Consider the following 19662-nt stretch of genomic DNA (forward strand, 5'->3'; position numbering starts at 1 on the left):
TTTTCAAACTTATATATTTTTTTAAAAGCTATTGTAATTTATTCAAAAACAAATGTACAACAATGTTCTCAATGGCCTCACATGTTTGGATGAACACTTCAATCTGGACGAATCTGAGATGGAAGCGGAGGCACGATTGTATTTGTATTACAGTTGATATTATTGTAACAAAGAGATATTTATGAATAAGACATTTTAATCATTGAACAGTACAATCAAGTTTGAGCACGTATTCAGCAAAAGTTAATCAGATTTATTTCCATTCAACGAATCCTTGTAGAAAGTGTTGCCTTCATGTGCTGTAGGAAATATTATACTTTTGCCTTCAACGCTCAAGAATGTCTGTCAAAGTGACACACAAGACTGTCAGTCTTTTTAACTTGCGGTCATACTCTAGATGCTCAGATGTGGCGTCAAGGTAATAGCCGTGACGGTTATCAAAGGTAATGCAGATATATATTATAGTTTGATTGCTTGTGATATCATAAATTATCACCAGAATCTCTTTCATTGTACCGATACAACACACACGGCATTGTTTAATTTCCATAACAAGACAACAGCCATCATTAGCTGCTTCTGATTCAAATTGTTGTAAATGGCTATTTTCAGACAAATCACTGCCTTTTTTATAATTTGCGAACTCGGAAGTAGTAAAAACTTTCCGAGGCTTCCGAGAATGCACCATCACAGCTCTTCCCAACCTTGCTAACAGCTAGTTATAGCTAGCACGTTGGCTAATGCGGCTACCATAGCTACAGACGACGTTAAATTATACGTAAAGTGACACCCGGTAAAACTAAACGAAAGGATTGTAGCTTTTTTTCCTTTGTAATCCAATCAACTTAATCAAGCCATGGCGGACAGTCCTTCTCAACCGACTTTTTCAGCTAACGTCAATGTTAGCTGCGCAACGAGCTGCAGCAGCTAAGCTTATTTCAGCTAACCAAATTAGCCCTACGCTAGTTTTCCATCGCTTCAAATGCTTCAATGAATGGGGGGTTGCTGCACTGAGTGAAAGCGTCAGTCAACAATGTTCGCCTGCTACTACTTAGCCCCCTTGTTGTGGTCCTGCTTGGCTGGTACTTAGCTTCCAGGTACTCGAAGAAGTGGACACAAAGACCGGATTACTAGCCAGCCATAAGACGTAGCCAGCCGTGGATAACTTTGTTGGAAAATGCATCATCACGAAGAAATCATGCACTACCCAGGTACACAGACGTAGCTACGTTAGCTTGCGTAACATAATATCGCAGCAAACATTGCAAAGCTGGGTTGTTTTTTGTTTTGTATCCACAAAACTTCTTTTCAAATTCTGTCTGTGACCCGTCCTTTTGCTCAAATCTTCGCTGCAGAGTTGATTTTTGTGTGTGAAGCTTCTCGTCTGTGAGGACTGATGGCGTTTTGGACTGACCCTGCCCTCCGTCCCAGGTAGGGGAGTGGTGGTGAAGACTCTCCCCGGCCCTGGCCCGGCCTGTGAGCGGATGAAAATCACCCGCAGCTCGGTTGTTTTGTTTTTATGCATCCATGTCCTGTCATTAAAGTGAATTGTGATATAGCTGATTTGAAGCATCATGATGGACACGGAGGAAGTTCCCCAAGAAGAAAATAACTGGAAATAATCATGGACTGTTGAGCCTCAACTCTGTGTTAAAAACAAAACCAATTTTTTTTTAAAGACTATTTATTCACCACTCCAACATGTCTGCATTTGCTGAGTTTGTCCCCCCTCCTGAATGTCCTGTTTTTGAGCCGAGTTGGGAGGATTTCTCGGATCCATTAGGATTTATCAACAAGATCCGACCCATTGCAGAGAAAACGGGCATCTGCAAGATTCGACCCCCCGAGGTAAACCTCAGCTATCATTTTAGAGCATGGGAATAAACATTTGTGTCGGAGTCGGCGAGGATTTGGCTGTTATGTTCTTACGTAAGCCAGTGCTAGTTTACTTTGGGCCTGCGTGAATTTTGCGAAAGGCAACGACGTAACTAGTTGCCATTACCCTAATAGAGGTCAAATAAGGCTTAATTTCTTAGCACTCAACTGCACATATTTTGCACTTAGGTGATACTGGCTTGTTTTTGGGGTGCTTAAAAGTTGTATAAAGGCGGAACACATCCAATAATCCCGATCACATTTGCTTTGTTTTTGTTTTCTCTCATAGCTGGCTAAGTTACAGTACAGTGATTGTACCACGTTAGCTGCGAAGATGCGACATTGGGCCACATGCAGGCCTGTCCCTCCTGACACACTTTAAACCCACATACATGCTATTTTATATAAAACATACAAGAAATCCATTATAATACATAATAATTTTCTTGGACCTTTAACTGCTGGGGGTGTCTGTGTGGCCAGTAGAGCGTTTACATCTTTCAGAATAAACAGAAATGTCACAAGAAGAGCTTGAAAGAAGCTACGTTTGTTAAAGATGGGCAATATATCGATTTTTATATCGATATCGTGATATGAGACTAGATATCGTCTTAGATTTTGGATATCGTGTTGTCTTTTACTGGTTTTAAAGGCTGCATTACAGTAAAGTGATGTATTTTTCTGAACTTACCAGACTGTTCTAGCTGTTCTATTATTTGTTTTTACCCTCTTAGTCATTATATCCACATTACTGATGATTATCCATCAAACATCTCATTGTGTAAATATTTTGTGAAAGCACCAGTTATCATCCCTACGATACTGTCGCACTAAAATAGGCACTATAACTACACTGTTTTAAACTGTTACAGCCTCAGCCTCTTCACTAAGTACCTTCAGCTCATGTTATTTCCTCCTGAGAGACAGTGATTTGTTGCAAGTTGCGGTGTGTTGCTGCCATTTCCTTATTGTTGTTTTGGTAATGAGTTAATGTTTCTGTTTCTGTGTTCTCGTCTATCAGGACTGGCAGCCTCCGTTTGCCTGCGATGTGCGCAACTTCCGCTTCACTCCTCGAGTACAAAGGCTGAATGAACTTGAGGTGAGATTTCCAAGAAGATGCATCATGCTATCAACAAAAGTATTGAGTGGGGGTGTTTTGAAAGAACTGGAAACGGAAACTAACCTTCATGTATTTTGTAGATTATTCTAATTGCTTTCAGTTTTGATATTTCTGGAGAGAAACAGCACCCACATGCTTTACGCTGTTCCAAGATATACTGTTAATTATCATATCAATACTCCTTGGATGGCAGCAGAGTATTTAGACGCCATTTCCACTTTCAGTGTCTTATCCTCCAACACCTTTTTGAGATTTCTACTCCTACTGTGATGTTTTAATGTGGGTAAATGAAGGGGCAGCAGAGCAGCTCCAATACTGGAGTTATGGGATTTTCACATAACCAGAGCAGTATGGTCTTTTAGCAGAGTGCAGCCATTCAGACATAATTTTGCCCGAGGTATCCACTGTGCACAACAGCAGAACATTGGACTCCTGCATTTAGAGTCTGTAATCTGTCCTCTCTCTGTCCAGGCCCTCACTCGGGTTAAGCTCAACTTTCTGGATCAGATCGCAAAGTTCTGGGAACTGCAGGGATCCAAGATTCGATTCCCTCACGTGGAGAGAAAGATCCTGGACCTCTATCAGCTCGGCAAGGTAAAACTAGATCAGTTTGGATACACTTAATATATAATATTGATTTTAGTGGGGTTAAGTATCTGTGTCTTCTTACTAGATGCTAGATGTGTATTGAAAATACGGAAAACTATGCAAATAGTTTTGATGATTTATCTCGAAAGTTAGAAAAATAGCAAATATATTGGCTGCTATTTGTCATTCCTGATACACGTTGTCTGTTGGTGCAATTTCACATAGAGCTGCACCAATAAACCAGTCAATCAACAGAAAATTCATCCTCAACTTAAGTTTTTTTTCAAACAAAAAGGCCATCCACTCCCTGTTTCCAGCTTCTCAGATGTGGGGATTTTATGCTTCTCTTTGTTTGATCGTAAACTGAATATCTCTGGGTTTTGGACTGAAACAAGCATTTTGGATGCTTCACCTTTTGCCGTTGGAAGTCATAACAGGCATTTTTCACTATTTTCTGATATTTTAAACACAAAACAATGAACCAATTAATCGAGGAAATAATCTCTAGATTAATGGATATCAAAAATAATCATTAATTGCAGCTCCAATGTCCCTCTTGTGAAGGAGAGTCAGGTTTTTCTTGTTTTCTTACCCTTTGTTTTGCACTAGGCTGTTTAAACATTTTGTCATTCACGCTGGTAAAAATGCTCACCTGTGTGCGTTTCAGATTGTGTCATCCGAGGGCGGCTTTGAGACGGTGTGTAAAGAGAAGAGGTGGTCTAAGGTGTCCAGTCGGATGGGCTTCCCATCTGGGAAAGGAACCGGTTCACTACTACGCTCCCACTATGAGAGGATCCTCTACCCCTATGAGCTCTTCCAGTCTGGAGCCACACTAACTGTGAGTGCTGCTGACTAAACTGTAGTTTGTCTGTGCTTCATATTGCTGCACAATAGTAATAATTTTGTTATTGGCAGGAACATCGTAGTTAAATATATTTCAGGCCACCACAAGTTTTTAAAAAGGCAACAGGCATGTTTGCTTGTTTGTCGTCTTTTTGTTTCATTTTGTTGTGTGTTCAGAGGTTGGTTTTCTGATAAAATGACACACGATGCAGTGTTGTTTGGCAGCAAATCTGTTAGCTCCAGCATCCACCAACATCGTAAACACAATGTAAGAATGCAGCCATGTTGCTACATTGTACATGAGATAAATGTCTTATTGTAACTGAAGTTGTACAACAACCTTCAAAAGTTGGGAGAAGTTGAAACCCATTTGACCGAGTTTAGTTGTTGAAGAGACTTCTCTTATGCCTATCTTTACATTTCTTTCCCATTGAGATAATATTGCTTTGGCTTTGTGTTTTCAGTGTTCCTCTTAAATTTCAGTCTGCTTTATACTATGGGACACCAACTGAACTTGGCCTGACTGAATCATGTTGCAGATAGCTTTGGGCCAAATGTCCCAGTAACAGTATCCATGTTTCGTAAAAGGACTGAATTGGTGTTCACAGGTTTCAAAAACCTATTTCTCTTAACACTTCACTCCTTTCTCCAATCAGGGCCTCCAGCGGCTGTACGATGAGGGGGATGATGAGGAAGAAGTAGATGAGGGGGTTGGCGAGGAGGCGGTGGAGGAAGAGGATCTAGAGGAGGAGGATGATAAAGACAAGGAGAGAGACGGGGAGGTTGATGCAACGCAAACCAAAGAGCGGCTTCTGCCTGAGAGACGCTCCAGGCGTCTTAAGTCTGAGGTAAACAAATAAACAAGTACAAGAATGTGCTTTGTAAAAATGTGTCATATTGGTAATAGTTGGATCAGGAGGTGTGGTCATACTACAGAATGTCAAGTACAGTTTTTGATAACATTACTGTTGCAAATAGTTCACAAATTCATCCTTTGTTTACTTGTATTTCGTCCTTACACTTCCTCTCCTCTGCCTCAGCATCAGGGATGATGGCAGAGATGCTCCCCGGAGGCCGTCTAACATTTGGCCTTTTAGCAGGATCACTGTTTTTCACAGACTGTTTCTCACTCTGCTCTCGATGCTGTTACTGTGTTTCTCTAGAGAGAAAACAAGGAGCCAAAAGGCCTCAAGATCTTTGGTACAAGTCCCAAGATGGTGGGCTTGGAGATCGTGTCAGCTGGTAAGACCTGCATTTTTACACATGGCAGACACCGAGCAATGAATCAGCAGTGTTACTACTCTTACACTGGCACTTTTTCCCGTTCATGTAGACGATGGATTCAACAAGAGACAGCGTCACCTCAAAGCTCAGGCCTTCGCCATCAAAATGAGACCACGCAAGGAGACCCTGGAGGTCAACTTTGTGAGTAACAGACAATTCATCGTGTTTAGCATTTGCTTGATAGCTGACTTTTAACTTTTTGTATCTTCGGTAACTCTGGGCGTGACCACCCCTACCTCTTTTATGTACATTGATCTCCCAGATCGACCTGTACCTCTGCCTGATGTGTGGACGAGGCGACGAGGAGGACCGGCTCCTGTTGTGTGATGGCTGCGACGACAGCTACCACACCTTCTGCCTGATCCCGCCCCTGCAGGATGTGCCTAAAGGGGACTGGCGTTGCCCCAAGTGTGTTGCTGAGGTAAAGCTTTAACACTGTGTGGTCTATCTAAAGTCTTAAAGCAAGTTTAAAACATTAGTTGATCATTTTCAGGCACTCAAATATATGAAGACATTTGCAAAAATCGATTTTTGCATCTAAAAATGTCATTTGACATCATGTTATTGTTAGAATTATAATCATTAAACATGTGATAAGAGTTGTTATTTATTTCCTAATTTCTCTATTGTAGAATTTGCCCTCTTTATACATAATGCATTTGAAGTAAATTCCTATTATAATGAATTTGTTGTCCCCTTTCCCTCGCAGGAATGCAGTAAGCCCAGGGAGGCATTTGGCTTTGAGCAGGCTGTGAGGGAGTACTCTCTCCAGAGCTTTGGAGAAATGGCTGACCACTTCAAGTCTGACTATTTCAACATGCCTGTTCATGTATGTAAATTCCAGTCAATGAGCTAGAATATGTAAATTGTTGTATGGATGTCCGTCTATCTTCTGGCTGTCACGGAACTGTTTTTTTGCTCATGCTGTGCAGGATGTGTAGTTTACTACTGTTCAATATTAACTAATTGCTGAGCACCTCCACATTAACACAAAATTCTCTGAATACTGCCTGCACCTCTCATCTTCTACTGCTGATTTGTATGCTTCAGCAGTTCAAGATTAAATGTATTACTCACAGGCTTTTCAGTAATAAGATGAAGGCAGGAGATTTCATTAGTTCCACCTTGTGCCCACAGATGGTCCCCACAGAGCTGGTGGAAAAAGAGTTCTGGCGTCTGGTCAGCAGCATCGAGGAGGACGTCATCGTAGAGTACGGAGCTGATATCAGCTCTAAGGAGGTGGGCAGCGGGTTTCCCATCAGGGATGGCAAGAGGAGGCTACTGGGAGATGAAGAGGTGAGAAGATTGTTATTGTCATATAATGTATATTTCCATAAAACTTCTTCAAGTGTTGACTTGACAATTATCTGTTGAAGAGTAGAATACTGTAGTAGTTGTTGGGCAATAAGAAAAAAGTCATCATGGAAGAGTTCTGGCAAAAAGCTGTGGTCTGGTCACGGACCATGTAGGGGTGCACAAAAAAATCGATTCACATAAGAATCGCGATTCTATCTGCTGATTCAGAATCAATTCAGAAATTCAAAGAATCCATTTACATTTTTCAGTCTTGCCGTGACGCTGTTTTCCATTTTTTCCTGACATGAGTTTGCCCCTGGACCCAAGGCCAGGGGCAAGAAAGAGGTGAAGTGTTTGTCATGGAGACAGAGACCGCGAGCAATGGAATACTTGACAGAAAAACAAATACAACCTGCCCCACCGACAATGAAGGCGATCATTTGGACATATTTTGGATTTTATTATCTCAAAGGGAAGAAGGAACTTGACAAGACTAATGCTATTATCAGGCGTTGCAGCGCAAGTCCATGGTTGTGGGCTTGTTTATTTGTAACCGCTGTGAAACAGTCAGAAAATAACGTTTTATTGATCTGATTCACCAGCTTCCTCACTCACCCTCTCTTCATTCACTCTCTAGCTCGCTCGACCACCACTTCTCTCTCTCTCTCTCTCTCTCATCTTTTTTAAAATGAGTCGGGAAGCCGTCAGCAAAGCCTAACTTTACTTTTAACGTCATCAAACAAAGAGAGATGTCCTCCCATCTTCCTAGTAATGTTTTTGTCATATGGCAGGGTTGTACAGCGTTAAAGGTTGCCTCTCTCCAAAATTTGGTTCTAGTTCAACTTTTGTCTCCTCTAGTTCACGTAGTCTCCTTGAAGCTTATGACAAACTGCCAAAAACGAGCCAATGAGATGCCGCAGCGAAACAATCGTTTAAACAGCTGTTCTGTATTTTGAAACAGTCAATAAAATTCAGTAAATAGCGAAGCTGCCAGTTTCATGACTTTATATTCATGTAATAAATATACAAATGTCAATTAGATGGTAATCTGCATGAGAAATTAAGAAAAAGAAACAAAATCGGTTATAATTATCACCCGCTTATACTGATTAATTTGACCAATTTGATCAATTTTCTCGTTTGCACTTTACAACTAGATGTAGCAGGCAGCTGTTGTTTATTTGATTTAGTTATTTGAAGTATGAATTTAAGTTATTATTTGAAGTTTTGCACTTAGCAGTTGTATTCATTCGACCCTTTGTCTCAGGGCTGCTTTGGTTTCCTGTTGACTGAGTGGACTAAAGGAACATAAATCTTGCAAATGTTTGACATTTGATTCAGTGTGATCTTTTTTATTTGAGACCTATAAAAGTGTCTATTGCAGTCAAATGGAAAGAGTAACTCAAAACATCAATCTAGAATCAAATCTATGAATGTATTGAATTGAGAATTGATTTTGAATCAAGAATCGATTGTGAATCGAATCGTGACCCCAAGAATCGGAATCGAATGGTGAGATTTCCTGAATCGTGCACCCTTAGAGTTATGCATTTGAAAAAGGCTGCACTGGGATTATTCTGTGGTTATTTCGAATGTGTCAGACACACACTGTAGTAAATAAACCACTAGTAACTGCAAAAGCTTGCAATAGTTTAATTTCATGTCTTATCACTGAGAGTGGATATTATTTTGGTGTTAAAATTTGTCTTGTAGTTTCGGCAAAAACCTTTTTGTATTTTATTATTTTCTTACACGTTCTATGAAATGTTTATAAGCTGCATTTTAATGGAGAGGAAGCACTACATTTTAATGAGTATTTCTCCTGCCTCCTCCTCTTTAGACATTTAATTCATTAGTTTTCCATTTAACTGACCCCCAGGGCATTTTTTATTTTTACTTAATGGAGCTTCTTTACCTAAGTGAAATAAAGCTCTTTTTTCTCCCATCCTATCAGGAGTATGCCAACTCGGGCTGGAACCTGAACAACATGCCAGTGCTGGAGCAGTCGGTGCTCACCCACATCAACGTGGACATCTCGGGTATGAAGGTACCCTGGCTCTACGTGGGCATGTGTTTCTCCTCATTCTGCTGGCACATCGAGGACCACTGGAGTTACTCCATCAATTTCCTGCACTGGTGAGACTTAATTAAAAGACTTTATTACAACTCACTCTGGATACTGTCAGAGCATGAGCTAAATAGTTTATATTTAAATGCCTTTCCTTCTATTCTCCAGGGGAGAGCCAAAGACCTGGTATGGAGTGCCAGCCTCAGCAGCAGAGCAGCTGGAGGCGGTTATGAAAAAGTTGGCTCCAGAGCTGTTCGACTCCCAGCCTGACCTCCTCCATCAACTGGTCACCATCATGAATCCCAATGTCCTTATGGAGCATGGCGTCCCTGTACGTAGCCTGGGCCCTGGATGTTTCGTGGGATTGATATCGGATCTGATTAGATATTGGTTTGTTGTTCACATTAATTATTAATCACATATTTCCCCCCTCAGGTGTACAGGACTAATCAGTGTGCAGGGGAATTTGTGGTGACTTTCCCCAGGGCGTACCACAGCGGCTTCAACCAGGGCTACAATTTCGCAGAGGCTGTTAACTTCTGCACAGCTGACTGGGTGAGTGAAAAGCAAATTCTTCTTCCATTAAAAGAACTGGAAAGTTGTTTTTTTTCTCTGAATGGTTCACCTTTGTCTTCTTCTTTTCCTCAGTTACCTATGGGCCGTCAGTGTGTGGCCCACTACCGACGCCTGCACCGCTACTGCGTCTTCTCCCATGAGGAGCTGCTGTGCAAGATGGCTGCTGATCCAGAGAGTCTTGACGTGGAACTGGCTGCCGCTGTTTTCAAGGAAATGGGAGACATGATGGCGGAGGAGACACAACTCAGACAGGCGGTCCAAGAAATGGTGAGAGAAATCACATTGTTTTTCATTTTTATAGAGACGGAAAGGTGCCAAAAACCTTTTATTTTTAGCTGTATGTGTAGAAATTATGGCATGAAAATATATAACTCATCAGTTCATGTTCCTCTTTACTTCCAGGGGGTGCTGTCTTCAGAGCAGGAGGTTTTTGAGCTGGTCCCTGACGACGAGCGCCAGTGCCACAAGTGTAAGACGACCTGTTTCCTGTCTGCGCTGACATGTTCCTGTAGCCCCGACCGGCTGGTTTGTCTCCATCATGCGGCAGATCTCTGTGACTGTCCACTCGGCAACAAGTGTCTCCGGTGAGAATTTCTTGCTTTTTGGCCTATGTACAGTAAATGTCTAACAATTAAAGTACACACCAGTTTAATTAGATTTATTAAAAAGATATCGCTTTGAAGTGAATTCAGTAATGTGGAATAACATCAACTAGCAGTACTTGACCACACATTTACTGGTACACATTACACATATTCTTAAGAATATATTTTTTTATGATATATTTCAGGTATCGCTATGATCTGGAGGAGTTTCCGTCCATGCTGTATGGAGTCAAGACACGGGCACAGTCCTATGACACCTGGGCAAAGAGAGTCACTGAGGCCTTGGCTGCAGACCAGAAGAACAAGAAAGGTTTATTCTTTATTCTACTCCATATATATACGGTGCACAAAAATGTGTTTTTGTGTCACTGGAGGATTGTTTTGTATGACTGAATCAGTTGTGACTGACTGACTATTTATACATTGTGCATCCCTCTTTTTCTTCTCTCACTGTCTCTCTCATAGATCTTATTGAGCTCAAGGTTTTGCTGGAGGATGCAGAGGACAGGAAGTACCCCGAGAACGCTCTGTTCCGTCGCCTTAGAGAGATGGTAAAGGAGGCTGAAACATGCTCCTCTGTAGCCCAGCTGCTGCTCAGCCGCAAGCAGAGACACAGGTCAGTGGACGTCAGTACACACACTTATTGTAAACCAAAAGAAAAGCAACGTACCGATTAAGCGTACACCAGCAAGTGGGGACCTGCAGAAAACGTATACACCTGAACATTTTTTTTCTGTTCAATTTCGTGCACACTAAGTTGCAAAGGTTGGGAACTGAGTCGTTGGTGTTTGTCCATGTGTGTCTTCAGCAGCCGCCTGCGTTCTGAGAGCAGTCGTAACCGTACCAAACTGACAGTGGATGAGCTCAAGGCCTTCGTGGACCAGCTCTACAGGCTGCCCTGCATCATTAGCCAGGCCCGTCAAGTCAAAGTTAGTCCCCTCCATACCTATGTGCTTACTCAGACATCCAGCTACAGTCATTGTTAGCCATTGTTGTCAATGAAATACTGTTAATTACACTGATATATTAATATTTCTCAGTTGTCCTCCTATAAATCTCCCTCTTTCTCCATAAATACTATTGAACTGCTGCTAAAACTTTTACATAACTAATCCCTCTTTTCCTTTACTCTCACTCTGTGCGATATCTCCCATGTGTCCAGGAGTTACTGGAAAATGTGGAGGACTTCCATGAGCGAGCCCAGGTGGCACTGGCAGATGAGATGCCTGATTCCTCCAAGCTTCAGGCTCTGTTGGACCTTGGCAGCGGCCTGGACGTTGAGCTGCCGGAGCTTCCCCGACTCAAACAGGAGCTTCAACAGGCCCGCTGGCTCGACGAGGTAGGCCTTGATAAGACCCTGTTTGAGTGGTTTTTATATAAGTAGTTGTAATTGTGGCCTCATGTAACATTGCGGTGCCCTGCTCACATCCCAGGTGCGTGTCACCCTGGCCGAGCCCCACCGCGTCACCCTGGAGCTGATGAAGAGGCTGATAGACTCTGGGGTGGGCCTGGCTCCCCACCACGCTGTGGAGAAGGCAATGGCCGAACTGCAGGAGATCCTCACTGTCTCGGAGAGATGGGAGGATAAGGCTCGTGCCTGCCTGCAGGCCAGGTATGGTTGCATATACCCATTTGCTCACATGCAATTGCAAAGACCACATCGGGGTGTTTAATCACAACAATAGAGCAAAAAATCAAATCGTGCTACTCAGTTCTTCTTATGCTGAACCATTCCGTTGCCTTTCTGTCCTCTTAAAACCTCAGGCCTCGCCACAGCATGGTGACCTTGGAGAGTATTGTGCTGGAGGCCAGGAACATTCCAGCATACTTACCTAATATTTTGGCCCTCCGAGAGGCCCTGCAGAAGGCTAAGGAGTGGACTGCCAAGGTGGAGGCTATCCAGGTACTGACTATGCATACACTAGATGTCAGAGTAGTAACAATTAGTTAAAAAAGTTTGATGAATTACAGCAGAAAGTGTCTGTATATGTATCTCTATTTGAATAAAGACACCAAGCTAAGCTTTCTCTTAACCCCTCTCCCTCTCTGTATCCTCCACACACAGAGTGGCAGTAGTTATGCATACCTGGAGCAGCTGGAGAGCCTGCTGGCTCGAGGTCGCTCCATCCCTGTCCGGCTAGATCCGCTGGCCCAGGTGGAGTCACAGGTGGCCTCAGCCAGAGCCTGGAGGGAGAGAACTGCTCGCACATTCCTCAAGAAGAACTCCACCTACACATTGCTCCAGGTGGGCTGTCATGACTCAAGTAGCAGTCATAGTGATTCTTGGCTGTCAATATATATATTTTATAATATTTAAAATGATATTGAGTTGACATGCTTATCATGTTCTCACAAAGTAGAATAATATGTACTTTAAGCAGAATGAAAACTTGTTGCTCTCATTTGTCTCCTCTCTTAGGTTCTCAGTCCTCGTGTGGACATCGGGGTCTACGGCAACAGCAAGAGCAAGCGGAAGCGCGTCAAGGAGCTCATGGAGAAGGAGAGAGGAGGCTTTGACCCGGACACCTTGAGTGACCTGGAAGAGAGCCTTGAGGAGGTGCGAGATCCCGCCACCGTTGTAGCAGCCTTCAAATCCAAAGAGCAAAAAGAAGTAGAGGCCATCCATTCACTCCGCGCCGCCAATCTAGCCAAGATGGCCATGGCCGACCGCATCGAGGAGGTCAAGTTCTGCCTGTGTCGAAAGACAGCCAGCGGTTTCATGCTGCAGTGCGAGCTGTGTAAGGACTGGTTCCACGGAGCGTGCGTGCCTCTGCCCAAGACAGGATCCCAGAAGAAGCTGGGTGTGGGCTGGCAGAGCAATAGCAAGGACTCCAAATTCCTGTGCCCGCTGTGTCAGAGGTCGAGGAGGCCGAGATTAGAAACCATCCTGTCGCTGTTGGTGTCGCTGCAGAAGCTTCCAGTGCGTCTACCAGAAGGAGAGGCCCTCCAGTGTTTGACAGAGAGGGCAATGAGCTGGCAGGTATGCACGGAAATAATATCAAAAGACCATTACCTGATTTATTTTGACCACTTCATATTGTCAGCATACAGAGCAAATCACTAAAACGCTCTTAATCTTTACTAAAAAACTCAATCTTACACTTGTCTAACTGCCCTACCAGGACAGAGCACGTCAAGCTCTGGCCACTGAGGAGCTGTCCTCAGCCCTGGCGAAGCTGTCAGTGCTGAGCCAGCGCATGGTGGAGCAGGCCGCTAGGGAGAAAACCGAGAAGATCATCAATGCCGAGTTGCAGAAAGCTGCTGCCAACCCTGACTTGCAGGTACTTCAGATTGTAATCTTAAATGTTCTACCTCTAAGACTCTAGGTATTAGGGGTGTATCGTTTGGTGTATTCATCCCAAACCGTTCGGTACAGGATGTTCAGTTCAGTCAACAATTACTGTCAAAATAGTTTAATATTCCACTTACTCCAACACATGGAACAATAATTCTAGTGCTTGAGTTCCGCCTGGAGCATTTTGGCAATACACCACTTAGCTGTAGCATGCTCATGGATGTATGCTAGCCAGCTTAGTCAAGTTACCCTTGTTACCCTGGTTACCCGTGCTCATGTATTGTCGCTGCCATCATTATAATTAAAATATCTGCCATTATCCCCACATCTAAATAATATTGCATCTCTTCGTCCCCCTCCCCTCTCTGTGACGGTCACCTTTGAGTAAAGGCGTTTGGAACAACAAGAAACACATTTAATTTCTGTCATGGTCAGACAACACGTCCTAAGAACCATTTCTGTGTGACCATAAATCAGCATAGAACAACTGAAAACAGGTGTCCTGGCTCCTTGCATGAAACTAAAATGTTGTTTTCCTTTTCCACTGCAGCACAAGTAAACTGTGTCAGTAATAGTTTTGGTGAAAGAGCTATTGTTGAATGCTTGCAGTTTTCAAAATAAAGGATCAAAATATTATTTTCCTCCCTTTTTTTCCCTGCTGTACTGAAAACTTACTGAACTGTGACCCCAAAATTGAGGAACATACTGAACCATGAATTTTGTGTACAGTTACACCCCTGTTAGGAATCTTGCTTTGAGTTACAGATTGTAGTTCCTTTGGTTTCAACTGTGGCTTTGATGCAGGTATGGAATTCACCAGAAGAGGGCACTAATATGTAAACATGAAATAGACCAAATGGTTGCACTGACATGGTAAATGTGAAGAAATGCAAGGAATAACATTAATTACATATGAAATGGTAGATGGATTTTTTTCTCAAGTATGTAATATGTTTTGTCAAAAAAAACAACAACATCCTGCATATTTTTGTTATAAGTTAAGTGCTTTTGAGAACTTTATACACTATTTCAGGCGCTGTCGAATTCTGTGTTTACACTATGTGTGTTTTTTCCCTCCTCAGGGCCACATCCAGACTTTTCAGCAGTCAGGTTTCAGCAGAGCCACATCACCTCGGCAGTCTGTGGACTACGATGACGAGGAGACAGACTCAGATGAGGACATCAGGGAGACTTACGGTTACGACATGAAGGTACATGAGGCTGAGGTGGTCTAATTTTTAAATGAGTGATGTAATTGAAGCCAGCCCCTAAACTGGGAACATTATTTATATATTCTAATTCTTCCCTGTTGTCGGGTGTCTTGTGTGGTTCCAGGACCCGGGCGAGGTGAAGCCCTACCTTTTCTGTGATGAGGAGATCCCTGTGAAGTCCGAGGAAGTGGTCAGTCACATGTGGCCGGCTGCCACGCCCTCCTTCTGCGCCGAACACGCCTACTCCTCAGCCTCCAAGTCCTGCGTGCAAAGTGAGGCTTCATTCACTTACTAAGATTTCCTCTGTTGCTTTGAGTTTGTCTACCCATCATCCCTTGTTGTTTTTTCATGCCCCGATCTGACCATTCAAGCACAAATGATTAAAGAATAGCTTTTTATTATTTTACTTGCTGTGTGTTCCTGATTTCCTCTTTAATAAGTGCATATGTCATCTTTTACTGAAAATATTTACATATTTATATTTCAGACCTGGGCACGCCTAGAAAGCAGCCCAGGAAGACCCCTCTGGTCCCTCGCAGCCTGGAGCCGCCAGTGCTCGAGCTGTCCCCACAGGCCAAGGCCCAGCTGGAGGAGCTGATGATGCTGGGAGACCTGCTGGAGGTGTCCCTGGATGAGACCCAGCACATCTGGAGGATCCTGCAGGCCACGCACCCCCCCTCGGAGGAGAGATTCCTGCAGGTCATGGAGGTAGGGAGGTCATCCATTACGCAACCCGATTGCGCAGCTGGACCCCATGGCAATTGTTGGATAGTAACCGATCACTGGGTTTGTGTTTGAATCAATCCCTCTGGTTTCTTCCTGTAGCCAGAAGATACCTGCGTTATTCCCAAAAACAGCTCTCCTGCCCATAAACAGTCATTTGTAATTGAAAACCTACATTCATTCTAGGTGTCTTCACCTTAAAAGACAAATAGTTTGGCAAAAATGTGCTATGCGCCCATTTTCTCAATCCCCTTGCTAATTTTTTCCTCCTTTCCCACAGCCTGATGACTCTCTAATGGAGAAGCCTCTGAAAATCAAGCTAAAAGATTCAGAGAAGAAGAGGAAACGGAAGTTAGAAAGGGCCGAGCACCACCACATGCTGATGGCCGCCGCCGGTGGCGCCTCACCAATGGGAGACATGCGACCAGCCAAGTCCAAAGAACTGAAAAGGGTGGGCCTGGAGCTTGGTCTTGGGGGCAAACCCAAGAAGAAGAAACTCAAACTCAACCTGGAGAAGAACCGGGAGATGAAGCAGCTGGCCAAACGTTTAGCCAAGGAGGAGAAGGAGAGGAAGCGGAAGGAGAAGGCAGCCGCTAAGGCTGAGGCCATCAGGGAGGGGCTGGAGAAGAGGAAAGAGAAGAAGATTCTCGACATTCCCTCCAAGTATGACTGGTCCGGGGCTGAAGACTCCAATGATGAGAACGCTGTTTGTGCAGCCAAGAACTGCCAGAGACCCTGTAAAGATAAGGTGAGGACTCATCAGCCATTAGCATCCACAATGAAAGTGAAAAATATTTTTGCAGTATATTTGCAATTTGATGCCTCCCACACACACACACACACACACACACACACACACACACACAGACACAGACAAAATAAGTGAGTCTCAGCACTTCAGATGAAGATTGTGTTGTCAGGAGGTTGCAGTAAAAGAGGCACAAGGGGCAAATCATAGATGATTCATAGACACAGCTATGGTTTAGCAGTTAACAGAGGTCAAGGGGACCATGTGACTGTGCACCTTTTTAAACGTCAAAGTTCTGTGTGTTTTTTTTAAATATTATTTTAAACTATTTATTTAAAACCTTATACATATTAGTAAAGGTTCTCTATATGGACAACATTAATATTGTGTAATTATCACAGCATTATCTAGTGACATATTAGGACTTTAAGTCAAGTATTCAAAATCACTTTGTAAAATGATACACTCACTTTGACTCAAGTGTTGCTTAGTGTTTTATTAGAACAAAATCAAATTATTGTCAAAATGAAACCGCTCAGCTAAGATCTCACTTAAACAAAATGTAAACTTGTACTTGTTATCATTCACTAAGACATGATAACTGTCAATCACAATATAAGAAAGTTTTATGTGAGATGATAAAGAGACACCCATATGTGCGGCCATTGCAGACTGATCTAATTAGATCAGGCATGATTTTGTTATAAAAAGTAGCTCTGTTTTTAAAAAAAAAAAAAAAAAAAGTTATAAGAGTTTAATGGAATCATAAAGAAGTCAAATGAAATCCCAAAGTATGGTTTACATTTTCTATTACCCTTTTATTTGCAAGCGTCTTCATTATTTCAAGTGTTAAATGTAAAAAAAAAAAACATCAAAAGTCTGCAGAGATTGTTGCAGTACCATGATGTTGGCAGATTGCTGCTCAGACTGCTCTTCACCCTCCTCAGTAACATCCCTTGTACACATAAAGAAACAGTAAATTCTGCTTGATAGTTTAATCACTGGAAAATTCAGGTCCTTGAAACAAAACACTGAGGTGTCTCCTAGTGACGGGTTTTTAGACACGGGTTTTCCTTGTATGTAGTTAATAACGAACACTTTTCAAAATGAACATAAGGGAACTTTATTGAATATCAACAGCTGATAACAGCACTGGAACACCTTAAAGAGAGTTACACATAACGTATTAACAGGACAGGCCGATGTGGTCCTTTTTGGAGACAGCACACGAGACTGGCCACCGAGTTAACCAGTGGCCAGTCTCCTTCCTCAGCCAATCAGAGCCGTGGAATCGGCTGCAGCCTGCAGCAGAGGTGACGAAATGTGAAAGTGTTGCTCTCAACTCCTGAAGTTGGGATGACTAACGAGTGATATTGAGATGTTCGTATCTTCCCTCTCACAATCAGTCGTCATTTCGCGTCAGCATGGGATGTTTTGCATCCATTTATAAATTAACCCATATCATTTAGCTGAACACGGGTTCGAATCTGACCTGAGGTCAAACCAATGATCTGTCCACAGTGTATCCTGCCTCTAGACCAGTGCATTCTGGTACAAGATCCAGGCCTCTGTAACCTTTAACAGGATCAGCTGGTATAGAAAATAGAAGATGTGTAGATAATTACATATGACATAAAAACTAAATGCATTAAATGTTGTGTGACATGTTGCTGCAGATAGTGTAACACTTATGAACTAATTGACTAGCTAAACTGGGGTTTCTTGAGCATGTGAAGTGCACTTATTTAATAGTCTCATTGTTTTGCTTTATTAAATATATTCCAATAAGAGGAAGAGATGAAGAAAAGGAGATGTAGGAAGATGTTCCTAATGTTTCTTTTACATTGGTAAACCCTGCACACAACGAGGTCTCAGTAACAGGTGCATAGGATCAAAAGCATTTGAAAAGAAAACCAAAGTATCCTGCACACTGTCCATCACTTGAACTCACGTTTTTATTCAATCACTTTGGGGAAACCCAAAAATTTTTAGTGGTGTGTTGCTCATATCAAAGATCATCTACTGTCCACCCAGGTCTTAATTTGACTCTGTACTCACATTAAATCAATCAAACAGTGACAGACTTAAAGCTTTAACGTGACCTGTTAAAAATTACACTTGAATGTGTTTTTTGGTGTGTGTGTGTGTGTGTTTTGTTTGACAAAACCCTGCCAAACACCCTTTTTTTTTTTTTTTTTTCAATAATTGTCATATTGTTTCCACGTTGTACTCTCAATGTCATCATAATCCTTAATCCTCACTCACATGTCTGCATTCGTCCGCATGTGTGTGTGTGTGTCCAGGTGGACTGGGTGCAGTGCGACGGCGGCTGCGACGAGTGGTTCCACCAGGTGTGCGTGGGCGTGTCGTGCGAGATGGCGGAGAACGAGGATTACATCTGCATGGACTGCTCCCGGAAGGCCGCCGGAGGGGGCGGGGGAGGCACGGGGATGACGGTGGAGGAGGTGGCAGAGGAGAGTGTGGTGGTGCTGGCGACATCGATGTGCAGCGGCAGCGTGCAGAGTCTGCCTTCGCCGGCGGCGGTCGTGGCCTCGTGGTCTCACGCGCCATCCGCCTTGCTTCTAAACCCAGCGAGTTCACATCATCAGCAGCAGCAAGAGCCTCAGCAGGGCAGTTAGCGCTAAAAAAAAAAGGAGGCTTAAGACTGAGTTTGAATACCGTACCTCACACAATGTGCATAACACAAAATCCAGTATCCAGGATAGCGTTTCAACCTCTCAACCTGTAAGACTGTCCGGCATCTAACCGAGGGAAAGAAAAGCCCTTTATGAATAAGCTCAGCAGGGGCATTTCTGTAACTGCCTGGATTATAGAGCACAAGGAAAAAAGACGGAGAGGAAGAGCAAAGTCCTGCCTTCACAGACTAAAACAAACTGATGTCCTCCTCTCTCCTCTCCGTGCGAGGGATCCGAGCGCTGAGATGTGTCGAGAAGGCCGACAGCGCGCAAGAGTTTTAGCTCCAGAAACATCCACCAGCTACTTCCCAAAACCTCCTCTCTACAATAATAAAGTCATCAGTCCACTTAACAGTCAGACAAACACACACTTACCCCAGCTGTTGTATTCGAACAAATATGATCCCAGTCGCGTTTTACTGGTCGTCCTGAACCGCTCCCCCACTGCCCGGCCCTTCAGACAGTAACATCTCAATATGTAGGACTCAAGACTAGGAAAAACAAATGGTTGTAATGTAGTGCAATTATTTATAATGTACATAGCTTTTAAGCAATTAAACAAATGGATTGTGGCTTTTTTTTGTTTTCTCACCTTTAATAAACTATTCCTAGTCAAATGATTGATGGTTATGTGATGGTTTCTTTTCTGATTCTGAGTCTTGTATTTGAAACACTGCATTTTGCCATAATTTAAGGCACTTTTTTCCATTTTTTTCTTTATTTAAGAATTTAAT

At 42.9% G+C, this 19662-nt stretch overlaps 1 protein-coding gene across 4 annotated transcripts; it reads left to right on the forward strand.

Annotated features, from left to right (window-relative positions):
- The first annotated feature begins 113 nt into the window (after positions 1 to 113).
- Positions 114 to 19548, forward strand: kdm5a (lysine (K)-specific demethylase 5A). Of its 4 annotated transcripts, XM_044343871.1 has the most exons (30): positions 116 to 1211; positions 1356 to 1848; positions 2897 to 2974; positions 3467 to 3589; positions 4251 to 4421; positions 5083 to 5274; positions 5590 to 5668; positions 5760 to 5851; positions 5964 to 6131; positions 6420 to 6539; positions 6848 to 7006; positions 8961 to 9142; positions 9243 to 9405; positions 9510 to 9629; positions 9723 to 9917; positions 10053 to 10234; positions 10441 to 10565; positions 10721 to 10871; positions 11064 to 11184; positions 11418 to 11594; positions 11689 to 11867; positions 12020 to 12158; positions 12321 to 12500; positions 12675 to 13235; positions 13378 to 13536; positions 14633 to 14761; positions 14886 to 15033; positions 15249 to 15469; positions 15765 to 16232; positions 18536 to 19548. In XM_044343871.1, the coding sequence occupies exons 2-30, from the start codon at positions 1702 to 1704 to the stop codon at positions 18869 to 18871; spliced, it is 5265 nt and encodes a 1754-aa protein (XP_044199806.1). In that variant the 5' UTR covers positions 116 to 1211; positions 1356 to 1701; the 3' UTR covers positions 18872 to 19548. The 4 variants fall into 4 exon arrangements, with proteins under 4 accessions (XP_044199808.1, XP_044199806.1, XP_044199805.1 ...); XM_044343873.1 differs by having other exon boundaries at positions 114 to 1848; positions 11067 to 11184; XM_044343870.1 differs by having other exon boundaries at positions 116 to 1848.
- The last annotated feature ends 114 nt before the right edge of the window (positions 19549 to 19662 follow it).

The sequence above is a fragment of the Thunnus albacares genome, chromosome 23 (assembly GCF_914725855.1).
Source record: "Thunnus albacares chromosome 23, fThuAlb1.1, whole genome shotgun sequence".
Classification (NCBI taxonomy): Eukaryota; Metazoa; Chordata; class Actinopteri; order Scombriformes; family Scombridae; genus Thunnus; species Thunnus albacares.